This window comes from Chlorocebus sabaeus, chromosome 21, assembly GCF_047675955.1.
Source record: "Chlorocebus sabaeus isolate Y175 chromosome 21, mChlSab1.0.hap1, whole genome shotgun sequence".
Classification (NCBI taxonomy): domain Eukaryota; kingdom Metazoa; phylum Chordata; class Mammalia; order Primates; family Cercopithecidae; genus Chlorocebus; species Chlorocebus sabaeus.
The window spans coordinates 85,323,656-85,346,330 of NC_132924.1; the positions used below are offsets into that span (position 1 = coordinate 85,323,656).

A 22,675-nucleotide genomic window follows, 5' to 3' on the forward strand; every position below is an offset into this window, starting at 1 on the left:
TTTTCTTTTATAGAGACAGCTATGCATTTTTGTTAACTCTGGCCCAGTTAAGACCCGTTCAAATGAATCTGAATGATTTTGTGTGCCTTTTCTAGAAAGTCAAAGGTACTTCATGACAATTTGCCATGAAAGTGAATTTAATTTTCCTATAAATCAAATCCGTCAAGGAAAATACCTCTCAGTGAGACACAGCTTTTCACCTAGTGTCCAAAGTGACCATGTGTGAAAGTACAAAAATGGAAAGGAAGCGGAGTTGACCTTCAGGAAAGAAAAACTCATTTTAGATTTAGGGGGAAAATATACCATATGCCTGCGTGCACGTGCATGCAAACACACACACACACACACACACGCACACAAAACACAGCTTAGTGACTGAGTATTTTGAATCAGGTTTTGAACTGGAAAGCTATAGGGCTTAATTTTTTTTTAATTTGTTTAGTTTGAATAGGACTTACCATCAGGTAAAGAACAGTTTTTCTCAGGAGCTTGGAATTCCTAATTAGTATTATCTATATCTTCCTTAAGAACTTACAATGTGTTGCTTTTTGTCTTTCTCTGTTTGCATACGAGATCATTTGGTAAACACTAGATCATTATCCCACATAGGATCATTTGGTAAACACTAGAAATTTGGAATGATTTTATAACACAAAAAGTACCAAAAAAAAGTGTATAGATTATTGTTCCTGAAACTTTTTTTGCATATTTAAAATTAAAAGCACAGAGTAGAAAATATTTTAGAATCATGATAACTATCTACCTTCGGATCGAAGTAAAATATACCAAAACCATGGTGTTTTTTCAATGCATATAATTGTTCCTTGGCTTGCTTATTTTGGTTTACTCTCAGTTTTATTAAGATTACTGATTATCTGGTTTATGTGTTTTGTATAAACATCTGGTTTGGTTTCATTGATTGCCAGTTAATAACTTGAGATAAACAGTCAGTTGGGCATTTTGTTTTAATCTAGATTTTTTGAGGAGTTTCTCATTTTTAAGACTCTACATCTTTACACCATGAAGTCAACCCACAGAAGTGTAAGCTAAACAGCCACTTGCTGTTTTAAGCTTCTGTGTGTTGGGACAGTTTGTTATCTGGCATTAATATGACAATACCTGACTGATAAACCTTGATTTGTCTGTATTCAAATATAATTGCCTCTTGTTAGTCATTAATATAGAACCATATGGACAATGAATGGCAAGACCTTGAATGTGTTCATGATCTTATTCCTAGGATGTATTATCAAATTAAATTTTAAAATACAATGGATTTTTTTTTTTTACAATGTGCTGTAAATAAAAGACTACATCTCTTTGATATCAGTGTCTTTTTTTTTCCATGAGTGAATACCCCAAATCACAAGACTGAGAATCTTGAGTGATACTATATTACCTTTCTCCATTTGATATGTTTATCTCACTGTATGGCATTTATGTGTCTGGATTTGGGGGAAAATAAATTATTCTAGTACAATTAGTTGCAAAGCATATTTTGGTAAACCAAACACTATTTTCTTATTGTTTTGCAGGAAAAAACACTGGAACTGCATCAGGGAGGTACAAAGCCTCATCGTTGACTTGGTTGTTAACATGAGGCAGAAACAGCTAAGATAGCCAGTCATTTATCATAGTGGACATTGGCATATGCACGAAGACTTGTAGCACTTCACTAAAGAGGATGGCTTGGTAGAGAAAAAGGTTTTGGGTCATAGCTTGCTTATCTCTAAAGTGGGTTTTTGATTCTAGGTCCTTCCTAGCTGTAAGCCATGATACACTGTACCAGAAGCACTTTTTCAATATGTTGGATGCATTTGTTCCCTAATCCCACCCTCTTTACCAAGGGTTTATCAAAGTCTAGAAGCTGAGCTGTATTATCAGACTTGGTCAGTAGATACCTTTGTCTGTCCTAGTGTATTATTCTACCCTAAAAATACTTTGTTATGTTCAGGTACTTCTACTCTAATACCATATCTGTGTTGCTGAAAAACTTTGCATTCTACAAAAGTCACACAATAAGAGTAATAGAGATCATATGGAGGAGAGGGCTAGGTACAGATCATTCAAAACCAATGGAACTTTGTAACCAGAGCAATCCTAATAAAAATAGCAACATGTTAAATCTCCACTGGATTTGCATCCAGAATCAGTCCAGTTAAGTAATCCGAATAAAAAGAGTAATATGGTTAATTCTTCACTGGCTTTGCATCCACAATCATAGTCCAGCTGATTCTTTGCATCCTTGAATTCTAGGATTCATGCTTCTTTCTTCAAAATTTAGGTCCTTGGGGGCACTTACATCGAGTTGAGGTCAGTTTCATCAAAATTAAATCTCTAACCCTGGGTATAGACCTCTGTCAGTCAGGTGTTTTTAAAACCCAGGAAGAAATGCCTTTGAGGGGTCTTCATCCTCATTCTTGACTTTCTTGAAAATGTCCCTATTTGCTAGAAGGAAGGACTTAGAATTTTCAGGAGTTGTGTTAAAGATCTGTATGTATTGCTCAGGCTTAGTTTAAATAATGACAAAGCTTGACCCTGATTGATTCAAACCATTATTGTGCTGGCAAAAATACATATGAACCAATACAACTTCTATTGTATTCTGACATTATTCTTCAATTTATGAAATATATATGAGCAGACTCAAAGGAACATATATTAATACAGACTGTAGTCTAATTACACTTCATAAATATCATTTCTTTTTTTATCAGCTGTCTACAAAATATAATATCTATCATAAAATATTTCTTCTTCCAAAACCTGTAGGTAATATGTTTTCCTAAAAACAGAAACCATTTTATGATTATGATTATTATTATTATTATACTTTAAGTTCTAGGGTACATGTGCATAACGTGCAGGTTTGTTACATATGTATACTTGTGCCATGTTGGTGTGCTGCACCCATCAACTCGTCAGCACCCATCAACTCGTCATTTACATCAGGTATAACTCCCAGTGCAATCCCTCCCCCCTCCCCCCCCCATGATAGGCCCCGGTGTGTGATGTTCCCCTTCCCGAGTCCAAGTGATCTCATTGTTCAGTTCCCACCTATGAGTGAGAACATGCGGTGTTTGGTTTTCTGTTCTTGTGTTAGTTTGCTAAGAATGATGGTCAGAAACCATTTTTAACTCTTATTCCACGTAGTGTTTATCTTCTTATACTAACTTACAAAGTTATGAAATTGATCATATCAAGTTTTCATTAGAACGGTGGTTTGTGCCTTCACGTAAAGCATATCTCTGTCTAAGCAGCTGGGAGTAGTAAAAAATAAAATAAAATGCAAAACGTATCTCAGCCACCATCAAGAAATTACATTAAAATCTCTATGTAAAAAAATCAGCATATTTTCAAAGGTGTCAAGCTCATTCATACATACTGTTAGAATTGAAAATTGTTGCCCGAAAATAAAAATAATGGTATTCATTAGGATATCATTTTCAGTAAAGTTCCATTTAGACATTCCATTGAAGCCAGTTCTAATCAGATTGACTGCTGGCAGAATTCATTGTTAATTGTTACAAGTAATTTGCAACATATACCATTTGTGTAAACTAGACCACCTATTCTTTCAGAGATACAAGATTTCTATCACTTTTTGGATTTATTTAATACTGTATCGAAATGCTAAGAATAAAATCTGTTGTGTCTTGTTTTATTGTCCAGCATCATTTTATTCCCTCATCCTTCCTCTTTGAAGTCAAGTGATTTTTCTGATGTGGTCACATATTTGTAGAGGATTCTGTTGCATCGTGGAGATGGGATTTATGATACTTAATGTCACTAAGAACATAAGAGTAATTGTCAGTAGACAAATAAATTGGAGAATTATATTTTTTAAGTGTCCTGAACGTGACTGAATCTCAGGTGTTTCACAGGACCTTTAAAAGACTGCTTATAGCTGTATTTTTTGAAAGCAGCCCAAATCCTGATGGGGCCAATCAACTTGAAGAAAGTAAGGCCAAACCACCTGCCTTAGCAGGCAGGCATGTAACTGGAAATGGAGAACATGAATCCAGTGATTTAGTATCTTACTTGCTATATATGGGCTATCTTAAAATTATACTTGGTTCTTTTTTCTCCTCTGATGCTTCTGACATTCTTTTTTGATTATTTTTTAAAAGTTTTTGTGGGTACATACTAGATTTATGTATTTATGGGATACATGAGATATTTGGATACACATATACAATGCATAATAATCACATCAGGATAAATGGAATATCCATTACCTCAAGAATTTATCCTTTGTCTTACAAAAATTCTAATTTTACTCTTTTAGTGATTTTTAAATGTACAATACATTATTATAGAGTATTGTCACTTTGTTGTATTATGAAATACTAGATCTTATTTATTTAATTTAACTATAATTTTACCCATTGACCATACTCCCTTCTCCCTACCCCCTACTAGCCAGCCTCTGGTAACTATCCTATTTTCTATCTCCATGAGCTCAATGTTTTAATTTTTAGCTCCCACAAATAAGTGAGAAGATGCAAAGTTTGTCATTCTGTTCCTGGCTGATTTCATTTAACATAATAACCTCCAGTTCCATCCATGTTGTTGCAGATGACAAGATCTCACTTTTTAATGGCAGAATAGTACTCTACTGTGTATACCACATTTTCTTTATTCCTTCATTGATGGACACTTAGGTGGCTTCCAAATTTTAACTATCGTGAACAGTGCTGCAACAAACAGGAGTGCAGATATCTCTTCAATATACTGATTTCCATTCTTTTGGGTATATACTTAGCAGTGGGATTGCTGGATCACATGGTAGTTCTATTTATAGTTGTTGTTTGTTTGTTTGTTTGTTTTTTGAGACGCCCACGCTGGAGTGCAATGGTGCCATATTGGTTCACTGCAGCCTCTGCCTCCCGGGTTCAAGCGATTTTCCTGCCCCAGCCTCCTGAGTACCTGGGATTACAGGCACACACCACCACATCTGGCTAATTTTTGTATTTTTAGTAGAGACAGGATTTCACCATGTTGGCCAGGCTGGTCTCAAACTCCTGACCTCAGGTGATCCACCCGCCTCGGCCTTCCGAAGTGCTGGGATAACAGGCTTGAGCCACTATGCCCGGCCTTATTTTTAGTTTTTTGAGAAACCTTCATACTGTTTTCCATAGTGGCTATACTAATTTATGTTGCCACCAACAGTGTATGAGGTTTCCCTTTTCTCCACATTTCCACCAGGATCTGTTATTTTCTGTCTTTTAGATAAAAGTCATTTTAACTGGGGTGAGATGATATTCATTGTAGTTTTCATTTGCATTTCTCTGATTATCAGTGATGTTGAGCACCTTTTCATATGCCTGTTTGCTATTTGTATGTCTTCTTTTGAGAAAAGCCTATTCAGGTCTTTTGCCCATTTTAAAATTAGATCATTAGATTTTTTTTTTCTTATAGAGTTGTTTGAGTTGATTATATTCTGGTTATTAATCCCTTGTCAGACGGAGAGTTTGCAAACATTTCCTCTCATTCTGTGAGTTGTTTCTTCACTTTGTTGATTGTTTCCTTTGCTGTACAGAAGCTTTTGAACTTTATGTGATTCCATTTGTTCATTTTTGCTTTGGCTACCTGTGCTTACGAGGTATTTACTCAAGAAATCTTTACTTAGTCCAGCATCCTGGAGAGTTTCCCCAATGTTTTTCTTTCAGTAGTTTCATAGTTTGAGGTCTTAGATTTAAGTCTTTAATCAATTTTAATTTTATTTTTGTATGTAGCAAGAGATAGGGGCCTAGTTTTATTCTTCTGCATATAGATATATGATTTTCCCAGCACCATTTATTGAAGAGACAACTGGCCTTTTCCAATGTGTGTTCTTGACACCTTTGTCAAAAATGAGCTCACTATAGATGTATGGATTTGTTTCTGGGTTTGAGGATGGTGAATTCCCCTCACCCTCGGGTGGATCCAAAGGTGCCATCCAGGAGCCAGGGCCTAGAGTCAGAAACTGTAGGAATCTACCTAGTGCTCTATTCTACTGTGGCTGAGCTAGCACCCAAGCCACAAGTCAATGTCTTTCCCACTCTCTACTCCCTTTCCAAAAGTAGAGAAATCTCTCCCCATGGCCACCACCACCCCAGGCCTGTGGCAAGTACTGTCCTGGCTACCACCTGTGTTCACTCAAGGCCCAAGGGCTCTTCAGTCAGCTTGTGGTGAATGCTGCCCGGCCTAAGACTCTCTCTTCAGGGCAGTGGGATCCCTGCTGCTCCAAGGCAGGTCCAGAAATGTTGTCCAAGAGCCAAGGCCTGGAATCAAGGACCCTAGAGTCTGCTTGGTGCTCTCCCCCACTGTGGCTAAGGTGGTACCTAGGCTACAAGACCAGATCCCCCTTTGCTCTTCTTCCCTCTCCTTTTCTTCAGCAGAAAGAGTCTTCCTATAGCCACCACAGCTGGGAATGTACAGGGTCACACCTGAAGCTCACACATCTCTGAGTCTCACCCAAGGCCCATAGCAAGTATTGCCTGGGTACTGTGCTAAGTATTCAGGGCCCAGGGGCTCTTTAGTCAACTGAATTCTACCAGGACTAGGTCCTTCCTTCCAGGGCAGTGGATTCCATTCTGGCCCAGGGTGTGTCTAGAAATGTGGTCCAGGAGCTGGGGCCTAGAATGGGGGCCTCAGGACTCTGCCTCTGCCCGGTTCCCTGTAGTACTGTGGATGAGCTTGTATCTAAGTTGCAAGGCAAAGTCCTCTTTGCTGTCCCCTCTCCTCTCAAGTGGAAGGAGAGGGTCTCCAGAGCTGCGAGCTGTGCTACCTGGGGTCGGGGGAGGGGTGGCACAAGCACTTCCTTAGACACCATAGCTGGTGTCTCACTGGGTCACATGCACCCTGTATCCACTGGCTCTGAGCCCAGCACAGCACAGAGACTTGCCCGGTAATTGCAGTCCTTGTGGCCTAGTGCCTTTCAAATTTATTTGGGACCCAAGCACACTTTAGCCCGTGACTTGCTGGAATTCAGGTTGTGACCGCTGGTATGGGTGATTCCCCACTGACTAGGGGTGGTCTGAATGCTCCCTCCATGCGCACCTGCCGAGTTCTGCCTGGTGTTGCTTTCTGCTTTGACAGGGCAACACTGAGTTCCAATGCGAAGTCCCGCAGTCACTGCACTCTGCCTCCACCAAACATACAGATTCTCTCTCCAGGCCACATGGCCGCTGCTGGGGGATGGGGGAAGGGTGACATGAGCAATTCAAGACTGTCTTTCCTACCTTCTTCAGTGCCTCTTTCAGGGATATGAAGTTAAAACCAGGTACTGTGATTGCTCACCTGATTTTTGGTTCTTATGAAGGTGCATTTTTTTGTGTGTGGATAGTTTGTCAATTTGGTGTTCCTGCCAGGAGGATTACCAGTCAAGGCTTTCTATTTGACCATCTTGCTCCCTGACATTCTAAAGTTGTGTTAGGTGTGCCTGTGAACATGACCAGCCTCTCTGATGGAAAAGATGTGGGTTCTTCTGCACTCCAGCCTGGGCAACAGAGCAAGACTCCGTCTCAAAAAAAAAAAAAAAAGATGTGGGTTCTTTGAGGGTAGGGTAGCTCTATTTTTGTTCTTCAATTGCTTGCTCCTCAGTACCTAGCACAGCCTTTTGCCTGAAAGTGAACTAGAAGGGAGAATTACTTTCTAGGGAAATATGTTCATAAAATTGTGATAAAATGAGTGTCAGCTAAGACTTGCCTAATTTAAGAAAGGTTCTGTCTCGTATGCTAGAACTAAAAGACAATTTATTAGTTTTCATTTTCAAATCATTGAGTCTTGCTCTATAGCAATTATATATATTAATATGTAGTACGAGAAATATATATAGATATCATTAGAAAAGTTTGAGAAATTCACATGTTCAAAAATAAGAATTTAAATCACTGGTTATATGGTACTTTCAGAAGTTTATTTTTTATTAATTTGCATTTTGCCTTTGTTTTTTGAGATAGGGTTTTGCTCTGTCACCCAGGCTGGAGTGAGGTGACACGATCACAGATCACTGAAGCCTCAACCTCCCAGGCCCAAGCAACCCTCTCACCTCAGCCTCCCAAGTAGCTGGGACCACAGGTGTGTGCCACCATGCCCAGATAATTTTCTATTTTTTGGTAAAGACTGGGTCTTGCTATGTTGCCCAAGCTGGTCTTGAGCAGCTCAAGCGATCCTCCTGCATCAGCCTTTCAACATGCTGTGATTAGAGGCATGAGCCACAGTGCCCTGCCTTTATTAACTTTTATAGACCTAAAAAAAATCATTCTTTACCTGTTATGTAAAAACAAAACTATTATATTAAAATATTGGTCATGTTAATGAATTAAGACATCAAACAGTAAAATAAAAATGTGTCATAGCTACTTAATTTTGTAAATAGAGATAATCTTAGCCCCATAACTCAGAAATGTATGATTCTATTAAAAACATTAATTATAATAGGGGGCATCAGATAGGTGATTTACAGTTTTCTAGTTGCCAACTCATTTCATTAAAGTATTAACTAGACTACTATTTCCAAAGTAATGCTCTGTCAGATCAAATGAATTAAATTAGGTTAAATCCAACCTCTGTTAATGTACTGTGAAATTTCCACTGGGTATCACTTATTTAGAAAGTATAACACAGGCCAATAACCAGTCAAATCTAGCTGTGTCAGAGTTTACCTTCCCTTCTTTTCTATCTTTTCCTCTATAGAATTGAATAAATAAAAGCACTCACCAGTCACTTTGTTTCCCTGGTCTTGCCAAAAAGCCTTTTGTTTGTTAGTGGCTTTTGTTACATTGGCCCTCCTGTTCGGATCACTAACTTGTTTGCAGTAGGTTATTCTGGTTAATTCGATTTACCAGAACCAAGGTTAGGATTTTAGTGTCTTTTTTGCTTATTTTCCCCTTTACTGTTGAAAAATCATTCTACATTTATATTCCCAAATCCCTAATGTCTGCTCCTTCTACGGCTAGAAAGGAAATAATGTGGAGAATTTAGTTCCTTTAGTATTCGCCTCTTAGAACACAATATACACCCAGCCTTGAATTCTACTTAGAGCCCCAGCATCCCTAGTCCTGGTCCTATCAAAGTAAGAACTCATAGTCGTCTTAATTTGAATGCTCTGAAGTGTCTTCAGTAGTGCAGAGTGAAAGCAGTAGTGAAAATGAAATGTCTTTGATGTGAAAGAGTATGTAAAGTAAGCATATAACATATAGTATGGCCCTTCATCCTTCATTTCATTTCCTTTTAGATTCTAAATCTCATTGGCATTAAACAGTAGAGTTATAGAAAGTATTTCTACAGAACTGAATATACTTAACCATATGTTTTAAACCATATTTTTTAACGCTAGAAATCTCGTCTGATTTAAATCTACAAATACATCAATAATTTATATTAATAAAGAGGGATTTGTTTTTATCCATTTATTTTCTTTTGCTAGTATTTATTTCTATCATGAATTTATAATATTTCAAAAAGCTGTTTCCACATCAATGTTACTGTTGCATTATTAATGTAGACATCACTGATTCCTCTTTATGAAATTGATTAAGGTAAGAAGGTATCATGTATAAACCAGAAACATACATAATCTATAGCCAAGAAATTTAACCAGTGCACCACTAGTTTCCCACTTTTTAACCAAAGTTGCTTGAGAAAGGAAGTTTGACCACATTTTCATCATTAGGTAGTTTGAAACTAAGAAATGCCACATGGAAATGGGGCAGCAGTTAAAATCTTGGAATCTGCAGTGCTTTGCTGACATAAGAGGGAAAGGAGCTTCATCAGTATTGTCTTGTTAAACCTGCAGTTCACCCATAATATGGATGGGAAATGAAGCCATTTCTACAAAAGGTCCACCTGAAGTCTACCAAATGGTTTGTTGCTGAGTCCATTGTTTAGTAGCTCCTGAACTCATTGAGAGTTTTCTAGACAAAAAGAATAGATTTGGAAATAACCAGCCCATCGTGGGGCAATCTGATGGATGGATAGATAATATCTTAGGAATGTATAAGAAAGAAATGTCTGGGTATTTCTAGAAAGGTTGGACATGTTAATAGCTTTAATATTACAGTAGGATAGTTGCCAAATGTTCTTACTCAACCCTTACTTGTCTCATCTTTGCTATTGCTTATGCTTGCTTATAAATTGAACAAATGGGCTTCCCTAGAAACTATCAGATGATAAAAGATGCTACAAAGTTTAACACCTAAAACAGAGTTTTCTTTGTAGAATGAGAGTGTAAAAATAAAAATTTGAGCAGAGGGGGAAGCAAAAGAGTTGTTTTTCCTGAGTCTCTGTGGAAAAATTTGTTGCCTTTTCTCAAATAAATTTTTGTTGTAGACAGAATGCAATTATCTAGCCCTATTAGAGACTTTCCAGAATACATAACCCCATAATTTTAGAACCCACTCCTATTAATTATAGTACATTATAGAAAATTAATTATAGCAATTATTATTAGTAAATTGCTGTGTTTATATAAAGGTAACATGTTACTTCCAGAAACAGTAGTCCAAAGGGTTAACTTTAATGGTGGAGATTTCAGGTACTGTGATAACCAGATATTAAGAATTACGTTTACCAAGAGTATTTATCTGTAGTTTCCATATTATGCCGTGTATAACTATTGCTTGTTCTGTCTTCAGGCTGTCTCTTTCTGCTCTGACTGCAAAATGAGAATAACTAGAATGATGGTTATTTTAGTAAATTATTTTGTTGTTTGAAATCCCAACTGAATGACACTATTCATTTACACATTATAAATAAAAATGGTAGGTCAAATGATAGAAAAATATAGTATAAGTAACAGGATACATGATTTTTCCATTTTTATGGGTCCCCAGAACCCTTTAAGAATCTATTAATTTTTATTTTATTTATTTTATTTTATTTTTGAGACAGAGTCTCACCGTGTCTCCCAGGCTGGAGTGCAGTTGCGCGATCTCCGCTCACTGAAAGCTCCACCTCCCAGGTTCACGCCATTCTCCTGCCTCAGCCTCCCAAGTAGCTGGGACTACAGGCGCCCGCCACCATACCTGGCTAATTTTTTGTATTTTTAATAGAGACATGTTAGCCAGGATGGTCTTGATCTCCTGACCCCATGATCTGCCCACCTCAGCCTTCCAAAGTGCTGGGATTACAGGCCTGAGACACTGCGCCCGGTGAAGAATCCATTAATATTAAATCAAGAGACCTTCTTCCCAGAAAATATTCACTACACACCGTATTGATATAGTTTCCCACTGAACTCCCGAAACCCCAGTCTCTGAATCAAGTACCCACTGACCTCAGGTTAAGAACATCTGCATAAATTCCATCTGTCTTGTCTAATAGACTAGTCAATAGCCACATGTGGCTATTTAAATTTAAATTAAAACTAAATTAAAATTCAATTCCCGAGTCTCACTATTCACGTTTTAAATGCTGAACTGCCGCATGTGCTTAATAGCTACCATTGTTGGACAGAGTAGATATAGAGCATTTTCTTCATCGCAGAAAGTTATGTTGAGCAGCATCAGGTTAGATGATTTTAAAATAGCCTATTTGTCTTATCATTATATTTATTTATGTGCGTGTGTTTATATAGAACTACATAGTTTGAAAACCCAGTATAAATATTGTAAAAAAAAATCAGTCTCTTTTAGGCACCAAATAAAAATCTATTGCTAAAACATATGTTTGACTAAAAGTAACACAGCAGGCTAACTTAGCTAGGCCTTCAGGACTGTTGTAGGATCATTTGTTTTTTATCTTTTGTCTCACTTGCATTCTCCTTAGTGGTAGTTTCAAATCTTTCCCCCTTTTTTTAACCCTTGTCTTGGGTTAAATATGGATGGAGCTTATCTCATATGCTTAGAAAACTGAGGCTATCCATATAAATCCCCTCACTTTCCTTTATGTCTATTATCAAAAATTTCCTTGTGTTTTCTCCCTTTTCTCTTAATTTAATGTTCTGCAGAAATGGCAAAGTGATGAACAGAATGCAAAAGCCTTAGAATTTCAACAGTATAGTCAGGACCTAAGAGTAGATAGTTGGGAAGTAGGCTTATTCTGTTTTATTGAAAGTGATGGCAAAAACCGCAATTACTTGTGCACAACCTAACCTGGGCTTCACTCTTATGTGATTTAATTCTTTATATCTGTGTTGGGGCCCTAGAATGTGTATTTTGAATTAATCCATAGGAATTGCTAATAGATATCAGTGCATATGATGCCCATCTCTCTTCATCCTCCAACATAAAACCATTCTTATTATTACCAGGATTAGTAATAGGAACTAACCTATAATTGAGCATGTGTCAGACACTCATGTGCTTTACATTGATTTCCTTGTTTAACACTTAGAGCAACTCTGTTGGGTGGAACACTCTATCAGGTGGACATTTTGATAAATTCATTTTATGTTGTGGAAACAGGCTAAGAGAGGTTAAATAGCTTGGTCAGGGTTGGTTAATGGAAAGTAATGGGACCATGATTCCTCCAGCCTTGACTAAAGTCATCTGACTTTTCTCTCCTCCTCTCCATTTTTTAAAATTATGGTTAAAAAAATACATAACATGAAATCTATCCTCTTCACAAATTTTTGAATGTACACTACTATTAAGTATATATACATTATTGTACAACAGATCTCTAAAACTTTTTCATCTTCCATTACTGAAATTCCATACTCATGAAACAGTAATTCCCCTTTTCGCCACTCTCCCCAGCCCTGGCAACCACCATTCTACTTTGTACTTCAGTAAGTTTGACTACATACCTCATATAAGCAGAATCGTGTAGGTCGTTTTCCTTCTGTGACTTGCTTATTTCTCTTACAATATCTTCAAGGTTCATTCCTTTTTAAGGCTGAATACTATTCATTGTATTTAAATACTATATTTTCTTTGTACATACATCTATTGTTTCTACCTCTTGGCTATTCTGAGTAATGCTTCAATGAACATAAAAGTACAAATATTTCTTTGAGATCTTGTTTTCAGTTCTTTTAGATAAATAACCAGAAGTGTGATGGCTGGCTCATATGATAGTTCTATTTTTAATTTTTTGAAGAACCTCCAAATTGGTTTTGATAGCATAAGGTGAATCACTTTACATTCCCACCAACAGTACACAAGGTTGTCAGTGTCTCTACATCCTTGCCAACACATGTGACTTTCTGGATTTTTTTTAATAATAGCCATCTTGGGAGTTACAAGATGATATCTCATTGTGGTTTTGATTTCCATTTCCCTGGTTATTAGCACCTTTTCATATACCTGTTGGATGTTCATATGTCTTCTTTGAAGAAATGTCTATTCCAGTCCTTTGCTTATTTTTTAATCTGGTTTATTTGGGCTTTTTGCTATTGAGTTGTAGGTTTTAATATACAGTTGACCCTTGAACAATTCGGGGATTAGAGTCACCAGCTCCCTGCCCAGTTGAAAATCTTATATATAACTTTTTACTCCCTCAAAATGTAACTACTTGGAGCCTACTGTTGACTGGAATGTAGCAGTCAATTCACATGTATTTTGTATGTATTTCTATATACCGTATAGAATATATACCATATTTCTAACAATAAAATAAGCTAGAGAAAAGAAATTTTTTTTAAAACATAAGGAAGAGAAAATATATTTACTACCCATGAAGTGGAAGTGCAATCATCATAAAAGTCTTCATCCTCATTGTCTTCCAATTGAGTAGGCTGAGGAGGAGGATGGATTGGTTGTGCTGTTTCAGGGGTGGCTGAGGCTGAAGATACGGACAAGGTGGAAGGGGAGGCAGGAGAGATGGGCACACTAGATATAAACTTCTATTGAAATAAATTCCTAAGTGGATGTGCATAGTTCAAATTCGTGTTTTTTGAGGGTCAGCTGCATGCTTTTTTGAGGGTCAGCTCCCCTGTGGGAGGCTTAGCTTCAGTGCAAATGGGATTTCAGGGCACCACACCTGAGGTCCTCTTGTCAATTATGCTCGTGGCAGCAGGAGCTTTGAATGGCGCATTTCCATGGTCATTACACCTACTGAATCAGGATCTGCATTTTAACAAAACCTCCAAGTGATTTATGTGCTCACTGAAGAACTTTGAGAAGCGCTTCCCTAGAATAATAATTTGACACTTTGAAGGTCTTCCCCAGAATCAATAAAAATGTTAATAATCAGCATAGAATCTCCTCAAAAATTCAACTTCCTTGGAATGGTGTTTTTTTACAGTTCATTTGAACAGAGTTGCTGTTCAAAGTGAGAACTAGAGCAGATAATTTGTTGTTAATGTGTAACACATGTGCAAAGTGGATCTGGGACCAAAGCAGAATTTCCAAGATGTTTGCCTCTTTGCTAAAAGGAGATGGGATAGATGTGATTTACTTCCTTTTGTATTTTAGGGTTCAAGGTCCCTGTGGCAGAGGATTATATATTTCTGTATCTATTGTCTTTTGTGTTTTTGTTGTTGTTGTTGTTGTTGTTGTTGTTGTTGTTGTTTTTGATACCAAGTCTCACTCTGTCACCCAGACTGGAGTGCAGTGACATAGTCTCGGCTCACTGCAACTTCTGCCCCCTGGGTTCAAGCGATTCTCCTGCCTCAGTTTCCCAAGTAGCTGGGACTGCAGGCACCCACCACCATGCCCGGCTAATTTTTTTGTGTTTGTAGTGGAGATGAGGTTTCACCATGTTGGCTGGGCTGGTCTTGAACTCCTGACCTCAAGTAATCTGCCCACCTCAGCCTCCTAAAGTGCTGGGATTACAGGCGTGAGCCACTGCACCCAGCCTCTATTGTCTTTAACATGGAGTAAGATATAAATGTGACACTTGCAGTGACAGCTGGAAGTAATCTGTCAGACAAATCTTACTGAATTATGTTTGCTGGTCCATTGCTTAGTAATTTAGAGATTCTCTGTTGGACAGAATAGACTATCAAATAAGCCTTGAAACCAGGCCATGTCACCTAATTTATGGACTTTTCCTTAGGTTTAAAATACCCACACTATTATATGATCAGGATATTCACACAATCCTTGTGTGATCATCCTCTGAACCACTGATTTCCAGGCAGTGGTCTAGGGACTACTCCTTGGTAAAAATTACATTTTCTAAGTCTACAGTAAGGTCTTGAAGGTCAGTATTTTTAAAAAAGCTCTCCAGGTGATAAAACTCAAATTTGGAAACCACTGCTCTAAGCTAAAATATATTCAGGATTCAGGTCTATCTCACATAAACATCCCCTGGTAGAGTGGTATTACTTACTCTGAATTCCAAATGCCACTTGTTCTTTGCTTACTAGGGAGTGTACTTACATGAAGAGTGAAAAAAGAATTCAAAATTTTCAAATTAAATGTAACATACTTTTATTACTCTCAGCAGTATTTATTGTTATCTTAGAATTCAGTGTAATTTTTACATCATTGCTTGTTATTTACTAGTGGGCCTGTTACACCAAGGCCAGTAGCACTGAACATCTGCTGTAAATATAGTCGAACTACCCTCAATCTCAGGCAGAGAAAGTTCCCCAAAAGACAGCCACAGGTGTTCCCTGAAACAGGACTTTCCTAGAAACTGAGTACCTTTGGTCCGTTATTTATTCGTTCATGTCTTCATTCAGCAAATATTTATCAAATACCAGCCATTCGATAGCTATTTCAGCTATTCCAGGCCACTGGATTCTTTTTTTATTTATTTTTATTTCATTATTATTTTTTTCTTTCTTTCAAGACGGAGTCTTGCTCTGTCACCCAGGCTGGAGTGCAATGGCATGATGTCGGCTCACTGCAACCTCCACCTCCTGGGTTCTCCTGCCTCAGCCTCCTGAGTAGCTGGGATTACAGGCTTGCACCACCATGTCCTGCTAATTTTTGTATTTTTAGTAGAGACGGGATTTCACCATGTTAGCCAGGATGCTCTCAAACTCCTGACCTCGTGATCTGCCTGCCTCGGCCTCCTAAAGTGCTGGGATTATAGGCATGAGCCACCACACCCAGCCAGGTCACTGTATTCTATACCAGCTGTATGAAAATAAGTAAGACTTAGTCCTTGACCTTAAGGAGTTCACAGACTAGCATAATAATAGAGGTATACATGTAAATAATTAATTACAACAAAGATATTTGTTGTTGTTGGGCATGGAGAGATGGGGTGGGCCAAGCCCACAGGAGAACCTGAGAGGGGCCTGGCAGACAGAACAGTACAAATGCATCACATAAGACACCAGTCTGTGCTGCCCTTATCTTCAGACATAAAAGGAATATCTAACTTCTGAACAGATCAAGTGACTACATTTAAAATATAATTCATTATCCTTCCCTGCCATAAGACAAACAAAATCTGCTTCTGTACGTGTATTCCTTGACTGGTGACTGGCACTTCATTTTGTGCTGTCTCCCCAGCCAGGAACATGGGAGGCTTCTCCTTCACTCCCTGTAGTCAATCAGTAATCAAGAACTGTACATTTAACCTCTATCCCTCTTCTCTCCTCTATCCACTGCTATTGTTGCTGCCTCAGACAAGCCCTCAGGCTTAGACACTGCAGTAGTTCCCAACTGGTCTCCCTAGATTGAGATCTGCCTCTTTCCAGTCCATTCTCGTATCAGTTTAGAACATAAGTGGCTTTACTTCCTATAGGAAAAGATCTAAACTCTTATGTATTGGTTAGGAGTGCTGACATGTAAGCAAGACTGCTTGGATTCAAACTCTGTCTTCATCACTTGATAGCTGCAGGCAGGTCATTTCACCTCTCACACCCTCAGTTCCTTCATCTGTAAAACAGGGGTGGAAGTGGAATCTCCTTCATAGAGTTATTGTGAGGGTTGAGTTAATAGCGTACATGTGACGTTGTTAACAATGCCTGGCACAAAATAAATACACAATGATTATGTTAATCATAGTGGGGTAGCGGGTTAATTCAGTATACATGTCAGGTAAATAAAGTCAACTAGAACTTACTTTGCAGTCTAAGGGCTAACAACCTGAAGCGAGGCAAAGAAGACGAAGAGATAAACAAATTGCTCCGTATGATCAATGCTGTTATAATTTTGAGCAAGGTGCCAAAAAATCATTTGGGAATCAGAAAACTATAAAATCTTTTTATCTAAAAATGTTCTATTAAAACTTATTTTCTGGCTGGGTGCAGTGGCTCACACCTATAATCCCAGCACTTTGGGAGACCGAGGTGGGAGGCTCACTTAAGGTCAGGAGTTTGAGACCAGCCAGGCCAGCGAAACCTGGTCTCTACTGAAAATACAAAAATTAGCCAGGCGTAGTAACCTGTAATCCCAGCTACTTGGGAGGCTGACGCAGGAGAATCGCTTGAACCCGGGAGGTGGAGGTTGCAGTGAGCTGAGATTGTGCCCCTGCACTCCAGCATGGGCAACAGAGTGAGACTCTGTTACATAGTAACTCAAGCCGGGAAATACAACTTAATACCTCCCAAACCACAAGTTTCTCATGCATGAAATTTGCATATTCATGATTTTGTTTCTAGACCTTTGCAGTAACCACAGGCAGTTTGGTTCTGGTATGTGTGAATATTTAAGTCCATTCTCTTAGGAATAATTTGAAAAAAGAGAAATTGAGCATTAGACATACAAAAGGGAAAAACAGATGAACCACAGAAGAATAATAGAGAGATTGCAATAAAGCCTTGGGAAAAAATAAGGAAAATTATGGAGATGAACTGTACTCTAGCGATTTTTGGACAATGTGGACCATTGAGATTTGTATAAGAATTACTATGGGGTATCAGGGAGACTGGAGGACATTGGCAGAATACATATAAATACAAAGTAGCTTATAAATGTATATATATAAATTCACAGCACCAAACATACATACTAAAGAAGAAACAGAGTTGGAGAAATGCCATTTGGTACAGGGAGCAGAATAGCATAGTGTTTGAGTTTAGGCTACTGACTAACATTTTGACTTTGAAAACTTAGTTAAGTTTTCTAAATATTAATTCTCTCGTCTGGAAGATTGGATAATAAGATAATTAGAATTAATTAGGAAAATGTCCTAACACACTTTGCAGGTTATTTGCAAATAACAAATAGCTGATAAATGTTAGTTATGCTGTTGATGATGATTATAAATACCATAGGCTTGTTTTCAGCAGTCAAACCAATAAATTTCTATATATCTCAATTAAATTTGTGGAAAGGATGTGATATAGTACTTGTTATTTCCTACATGGCAGGTAATATTTACTAATATTACCTTTATTTAGAATATGCTGCCTTTTGTAGCTGTATACTAGTGGATGTAAAATACTGTCATAGAGTTTCATAAGTATATTACTTATCTCTATTTCCCCCATTCTGTTTTTCACATTTGAGTTTAAATTCCTACGAAAGTGAACCTACTACTAAAAAATATAACCTACAACTAAAGAACTGTAGAAATTCCAGAACTCCTTGATTTCATTACCTAATTTAATAAATATAGTAATTGATAACACCAGTTTTGTTAATAGTGCTTCTAAAGGGCTTATGTATTTTAAATAGTCTCCCTGCTGTCATGTATATCCTATGTGTTCTCACCTTCTCTGATATTAATTTTGTGAACAAGGATAAACAGTTTGATTTAGCATACTTTAATGTAACTAGAGGATGTTTGAGTGATGTATTAGAAGCCCTCTTCTATGGGACATCTTCCTTCTCCAGCTCAGTTAAGTGACTCCCCCAACCCCTGCTCCTGTAAACCCTGTACAGTCTCCATCTCTTTATATTTTTTACTTGTACCTTCAAACAGACTATGAGCAGTTTAACCTTGGTGGCAATGACCATATCATACAACATTGAGCATCCCAGTAGATAGTCAGTTGATTTTTGTTAAGTTAATGAATGAATGCTGCCCTCTTACATTGGTTATGTAACCCTTTTTTTTTTTTTTTTTTTTTTTGAGACAGAGTCTTGCTGTGTCACCAGGCTGACGTGCAGTGGCGCAATCTCTGCTCACTGAAACCTCCACCTCCTGGGTTCAAGCGATTCTCCTGCCTCAGCCTCCTGAGTAGCTGGGACTACAAGTGTGCACCACCACACCCAGCTTATTTTTGTATTTTTTTAGTAGAAACGGGGTTTCACCATGCTGGCCAGGATGGTCTTGATCTCTTGACCTCATGATCCACCCGCCTCTGCCTCCCAAAGTGCTGGGATTATAGGCATGAGCCACCACACTTACATAATTCTTAAGCCATGGTCACCAGTGTACCAGTGACTGATTCAATTAATTCATTAATTAAGAATGCCTTTAAAAAGAAGATAAAGTAAGAAAAATAGGAAACTTTTTTTTTTAATGGAGTCTCGCCCTGTCACCCAGGTTGGAGTGCAATGGCGCCATCTCAGCTCACTGCAGCCTTTACCTCCCAGGTTCAAGCAATTCTCCTGCCTCAGCCTCCCCAGTAACTGGGATTACAGGCACACGCCACCAAACTCGGCTAATTTTTTGTATTTTTAGTAGAGATGGGGTTTCACCATGTTGGCCAGGCTGGTCTTGAACTCCTGACGTCTTGATCCTCCCACCTCAGCCTCCTAAAGTGCTGGGATTACAGGTGTGAGCCCCCGCACTTACATAATTCTTAAGCCATGGTCACCAGTATACCAGTGACTGATTCAATTAATTCATAAATTAAGAATGCCTTTAAAAAGACAATAAAGAAAAGAGTAGGAAACTTTAATGGGAGAACTAATATTAACCTAATTCTGAAAACTTGTCTGTGGCATAGTTTTTGGGTCTTTCCTTCTGAAGAAAGTTCTTTTCTTTCTGAAGGTTGCCTGCCCTTCTGCAAATGCCAGAGGCCTTACCCTAGTTTGTGTACCCCAGTTTCCTGATTACTAACTACTAAATAGCCTATATAAGGTGACAGGTCTAGACGTCCACTCTGGCAGACTAAAGGGGGCTACTGTCACAACTGGCTGCGGTTTTAGGCCCTGAAATGAGAGACATAGACTTTACACACTTCAGCTCTTAAAGATACTGTAGATGATGTTAGGAAGAGGCATAATATAGACAGGAAAAATGTTTACCACATCACATATGTCTAGTGATTGAGCAGTCATCTATGTTCACAGAAGCCTGAATACATACTTGTATAATAGGCAAATGATAAACATAAATCAACACAGAAAATTGCCATGAGGGCCACCCAGCACATACTGTGTCTACCCAGTGTGAGAGCTTTGTTCTTCTTTGCGACAAATAATCAAGAAACAGGAAAGAGTTTGCAGGTGCGACGGGAAGCAGCTTAAAAGACAGGCCTGGCATCATCTGTAGCCTTAATGTATACCATTTACTTCCCTTGGTGTGATGATTCTCAGCCGTAGGTCACAATTGAGCCTTACAACCTTAACCCAGAGTGTTGCAGCCTTCCCCCTTGCAAGTACCCCAGGAATTGCTGCCATTGGCCAGTGTCCAAGAAGAAGGCTTGAACAGCTGCCCTGACAAATGGGTTTCCCCTATTCAAGCAAGCAAATGAGGAGTTTGAGCTGCTTTGCAATACTCCCTGCCTCTGGGCTGCAAACGCTGTTTAAAATAATAATAAAGTATCCTACTCTCTAGCACTATGTATTTTTCCTTTTGGAGACATGTAAATATCTTTAGGATGTTTTTAATGCAGGAGGTGGGAAATCATCCATATGAAGAGTTGGTTTCAGCTTTTCTTTCTTTTTTTTTTCTTTTGGTCTCTTCCAGACAGTAAGGATTGTATCCTGGAGCCGCTTTCCCTGCCAGAAAGTCCAGGTGGCACCACCACTTTAGAAGGTTCTCCATCTGTGCCTTGTATTTTCTGTGAAGAACATTTTCCTGTGGCTGAACAAGACAAACTTCTGAAGCACATGATTATTGAGCATAAGATTGTCATAGCTGATATCAAGTTGGTTGCTGATTTCCAAAGGTAAGTTCTGTTTTTTTCCTTAAAAGAATTAAATTTGACCAAGTGTGGTGGCTCATGTCTGTAATCCTAGTACTTTGGGAGGCCAAGGTGGAAGGATCACCTGAGGCCAGGAGTTCAAGATGCCAGCTCTAAAAAAAACTTTTTTAATTAGCTAGGCTCAATGGCATGCACCTGTAGTTCCAGCTACTTGGGAGGTTGAGGCAGGAGGGCTGCTTGCACCCAGGAGTTCGAGGCTGCAGGGAGTTATGGTTATACCATTGCGCTCCAGCCTGGGTGACAGAATGAGACCCTGTCTCTTAAGAAAGAGAATTAAATGTATTGTTTATTAAAGGAGTGGCATAATCTATATATAAAATAATTCCTATACAAATATGAAAATTCATATTCATTTTCAGGTTTCTCCTTACACTTAAAAAAGAACGTTACAACTCTTTTGTACTTCTGAGACTTTTTTGTTTTTGTTTTTGTTTTTGTTTTTTGAGACAGTTTCGCTGTTGTCAGCCAGACCAGAGTGCAGTGGCACAATCTCAGCTCATTGCAACCTCTGCCTCCCATGTTTAAATGATTCTCTTGCCTCAGCCTCCCAAGTAGCTGGGATTACAGGCACCTGCCACCATGCCCAGCTAATTTTTGTATTTTTAGTAGAGATAGAGTTTCACCATGTTAGCCAGGCCTGTCTCGAACTCTTGAGCTCAGGTGATCTGCCCGCCTCAGCCTCCCACAGTGCTGGGATTACAGTCATGAGCCACTGCGCCCAGCCAACTTCTTAGACTTTAAAAAAATCTTTGCATTATTTTTCTTGCGTCTGTAAGTTTGAGAATGTCACATACTAATTTTTTTTTTTTTTTTTTTTTTGAGACGGAGTCTCGCTGTGTCGCCCAAGCTGGAGTGCAGTGGCCGGATCTTGGCTCACTGCAAGCTCTGCCTCCTGGGTTTACACCATTCTCCTGCCTCAGCCTCCCAAGTAGCTGGGACTACAGGCGTCCGCCACCTTGCCCAGCTGGGGTTGTTTTTGTATTTTTTTTAGTAGAGACGGGTTTCACCGTGTTAGCCAGGATGGTCTCGATCTCCTGACCTCGTGATCCACCCATCTTGGCCTCCCAAAGTGCTGGGATTACAGGCTTGAGCCACTGCGCCCGGCCACTAATTTATTTTCTCTAAAGAGATGAACTTTCCAAAGAGTAGGTAATACCCCCTTTGCAGCATTCCATGACATTGTAGATCTTATTGATGTCTCCCAGATTATGTCTCATGTTTTAGGCCATAGACATTCTCTGAGTGGGTCCTTCCAGTAATTCCAGAATAGACTTGGCAACAGGACACTGAAAAGGCAGTGTTTGGGAATGGGATCCTTGGATCCTTTCAAGCCGAAAGGATATTGCCCAAACAAATCTCGGTTTAAGTGTTGTGATGAGGTTGATTCCTTTTATCCCAATTTATAATTTCTGGAAGTAGTTGTCCAAGAGAAATACCTTTCCTATACAGTTACTGAAAGCATTACATTTGGTGTATCTGGTAACATCCCATTTTGAGGTATTCTGTCCTGATTTCCCCATAAAACATTGTAGTAGCCCAGACATTCAATACCCCTGCATCTAAACTCTGTTTCTCCCAGGCCATATAAAACACTCCTAGCAAACAAATTCTTTCTCACGATAGGTCTTGCAGAACAGCAAGCTGTATTACTAAGAGCTGACTATGAAAGTAGGCAACCTGGGGTTGAGTGCACGCTTTCACACTTCCTAATCTTGTGATTTCCTGCAAGCTGCCTAACTACTCTTAAGCTTTGGTTTTTTCATCTATAAAATGAGGGTAACACCAGCCCTCACGGTTATT

General features: G+C 38.7%; 1 protein-coding gene across 1 annotated transcript in view; it reads left to right on the top strand.

The window, feature by feature from the left end:
- The window catches only part of ZNF277 (zinc finger protein 277), a 139,722-nt gene that overhangs the window by 60,508 nt on the left and 56,539 nt on the right, over window positions 1-22,675 (top strand). The window contains exon 2 of the mRNA XM_007982621.3: window positions 20,638-20,839. Within this exon, the coding sequence (XP_007980812.3) occupies window positions 20,638-20,839 (202 nt within the window). The remainder of the gene's footprint in view (window positions 1-20,637; window positions 20,840-22,675) is intronic.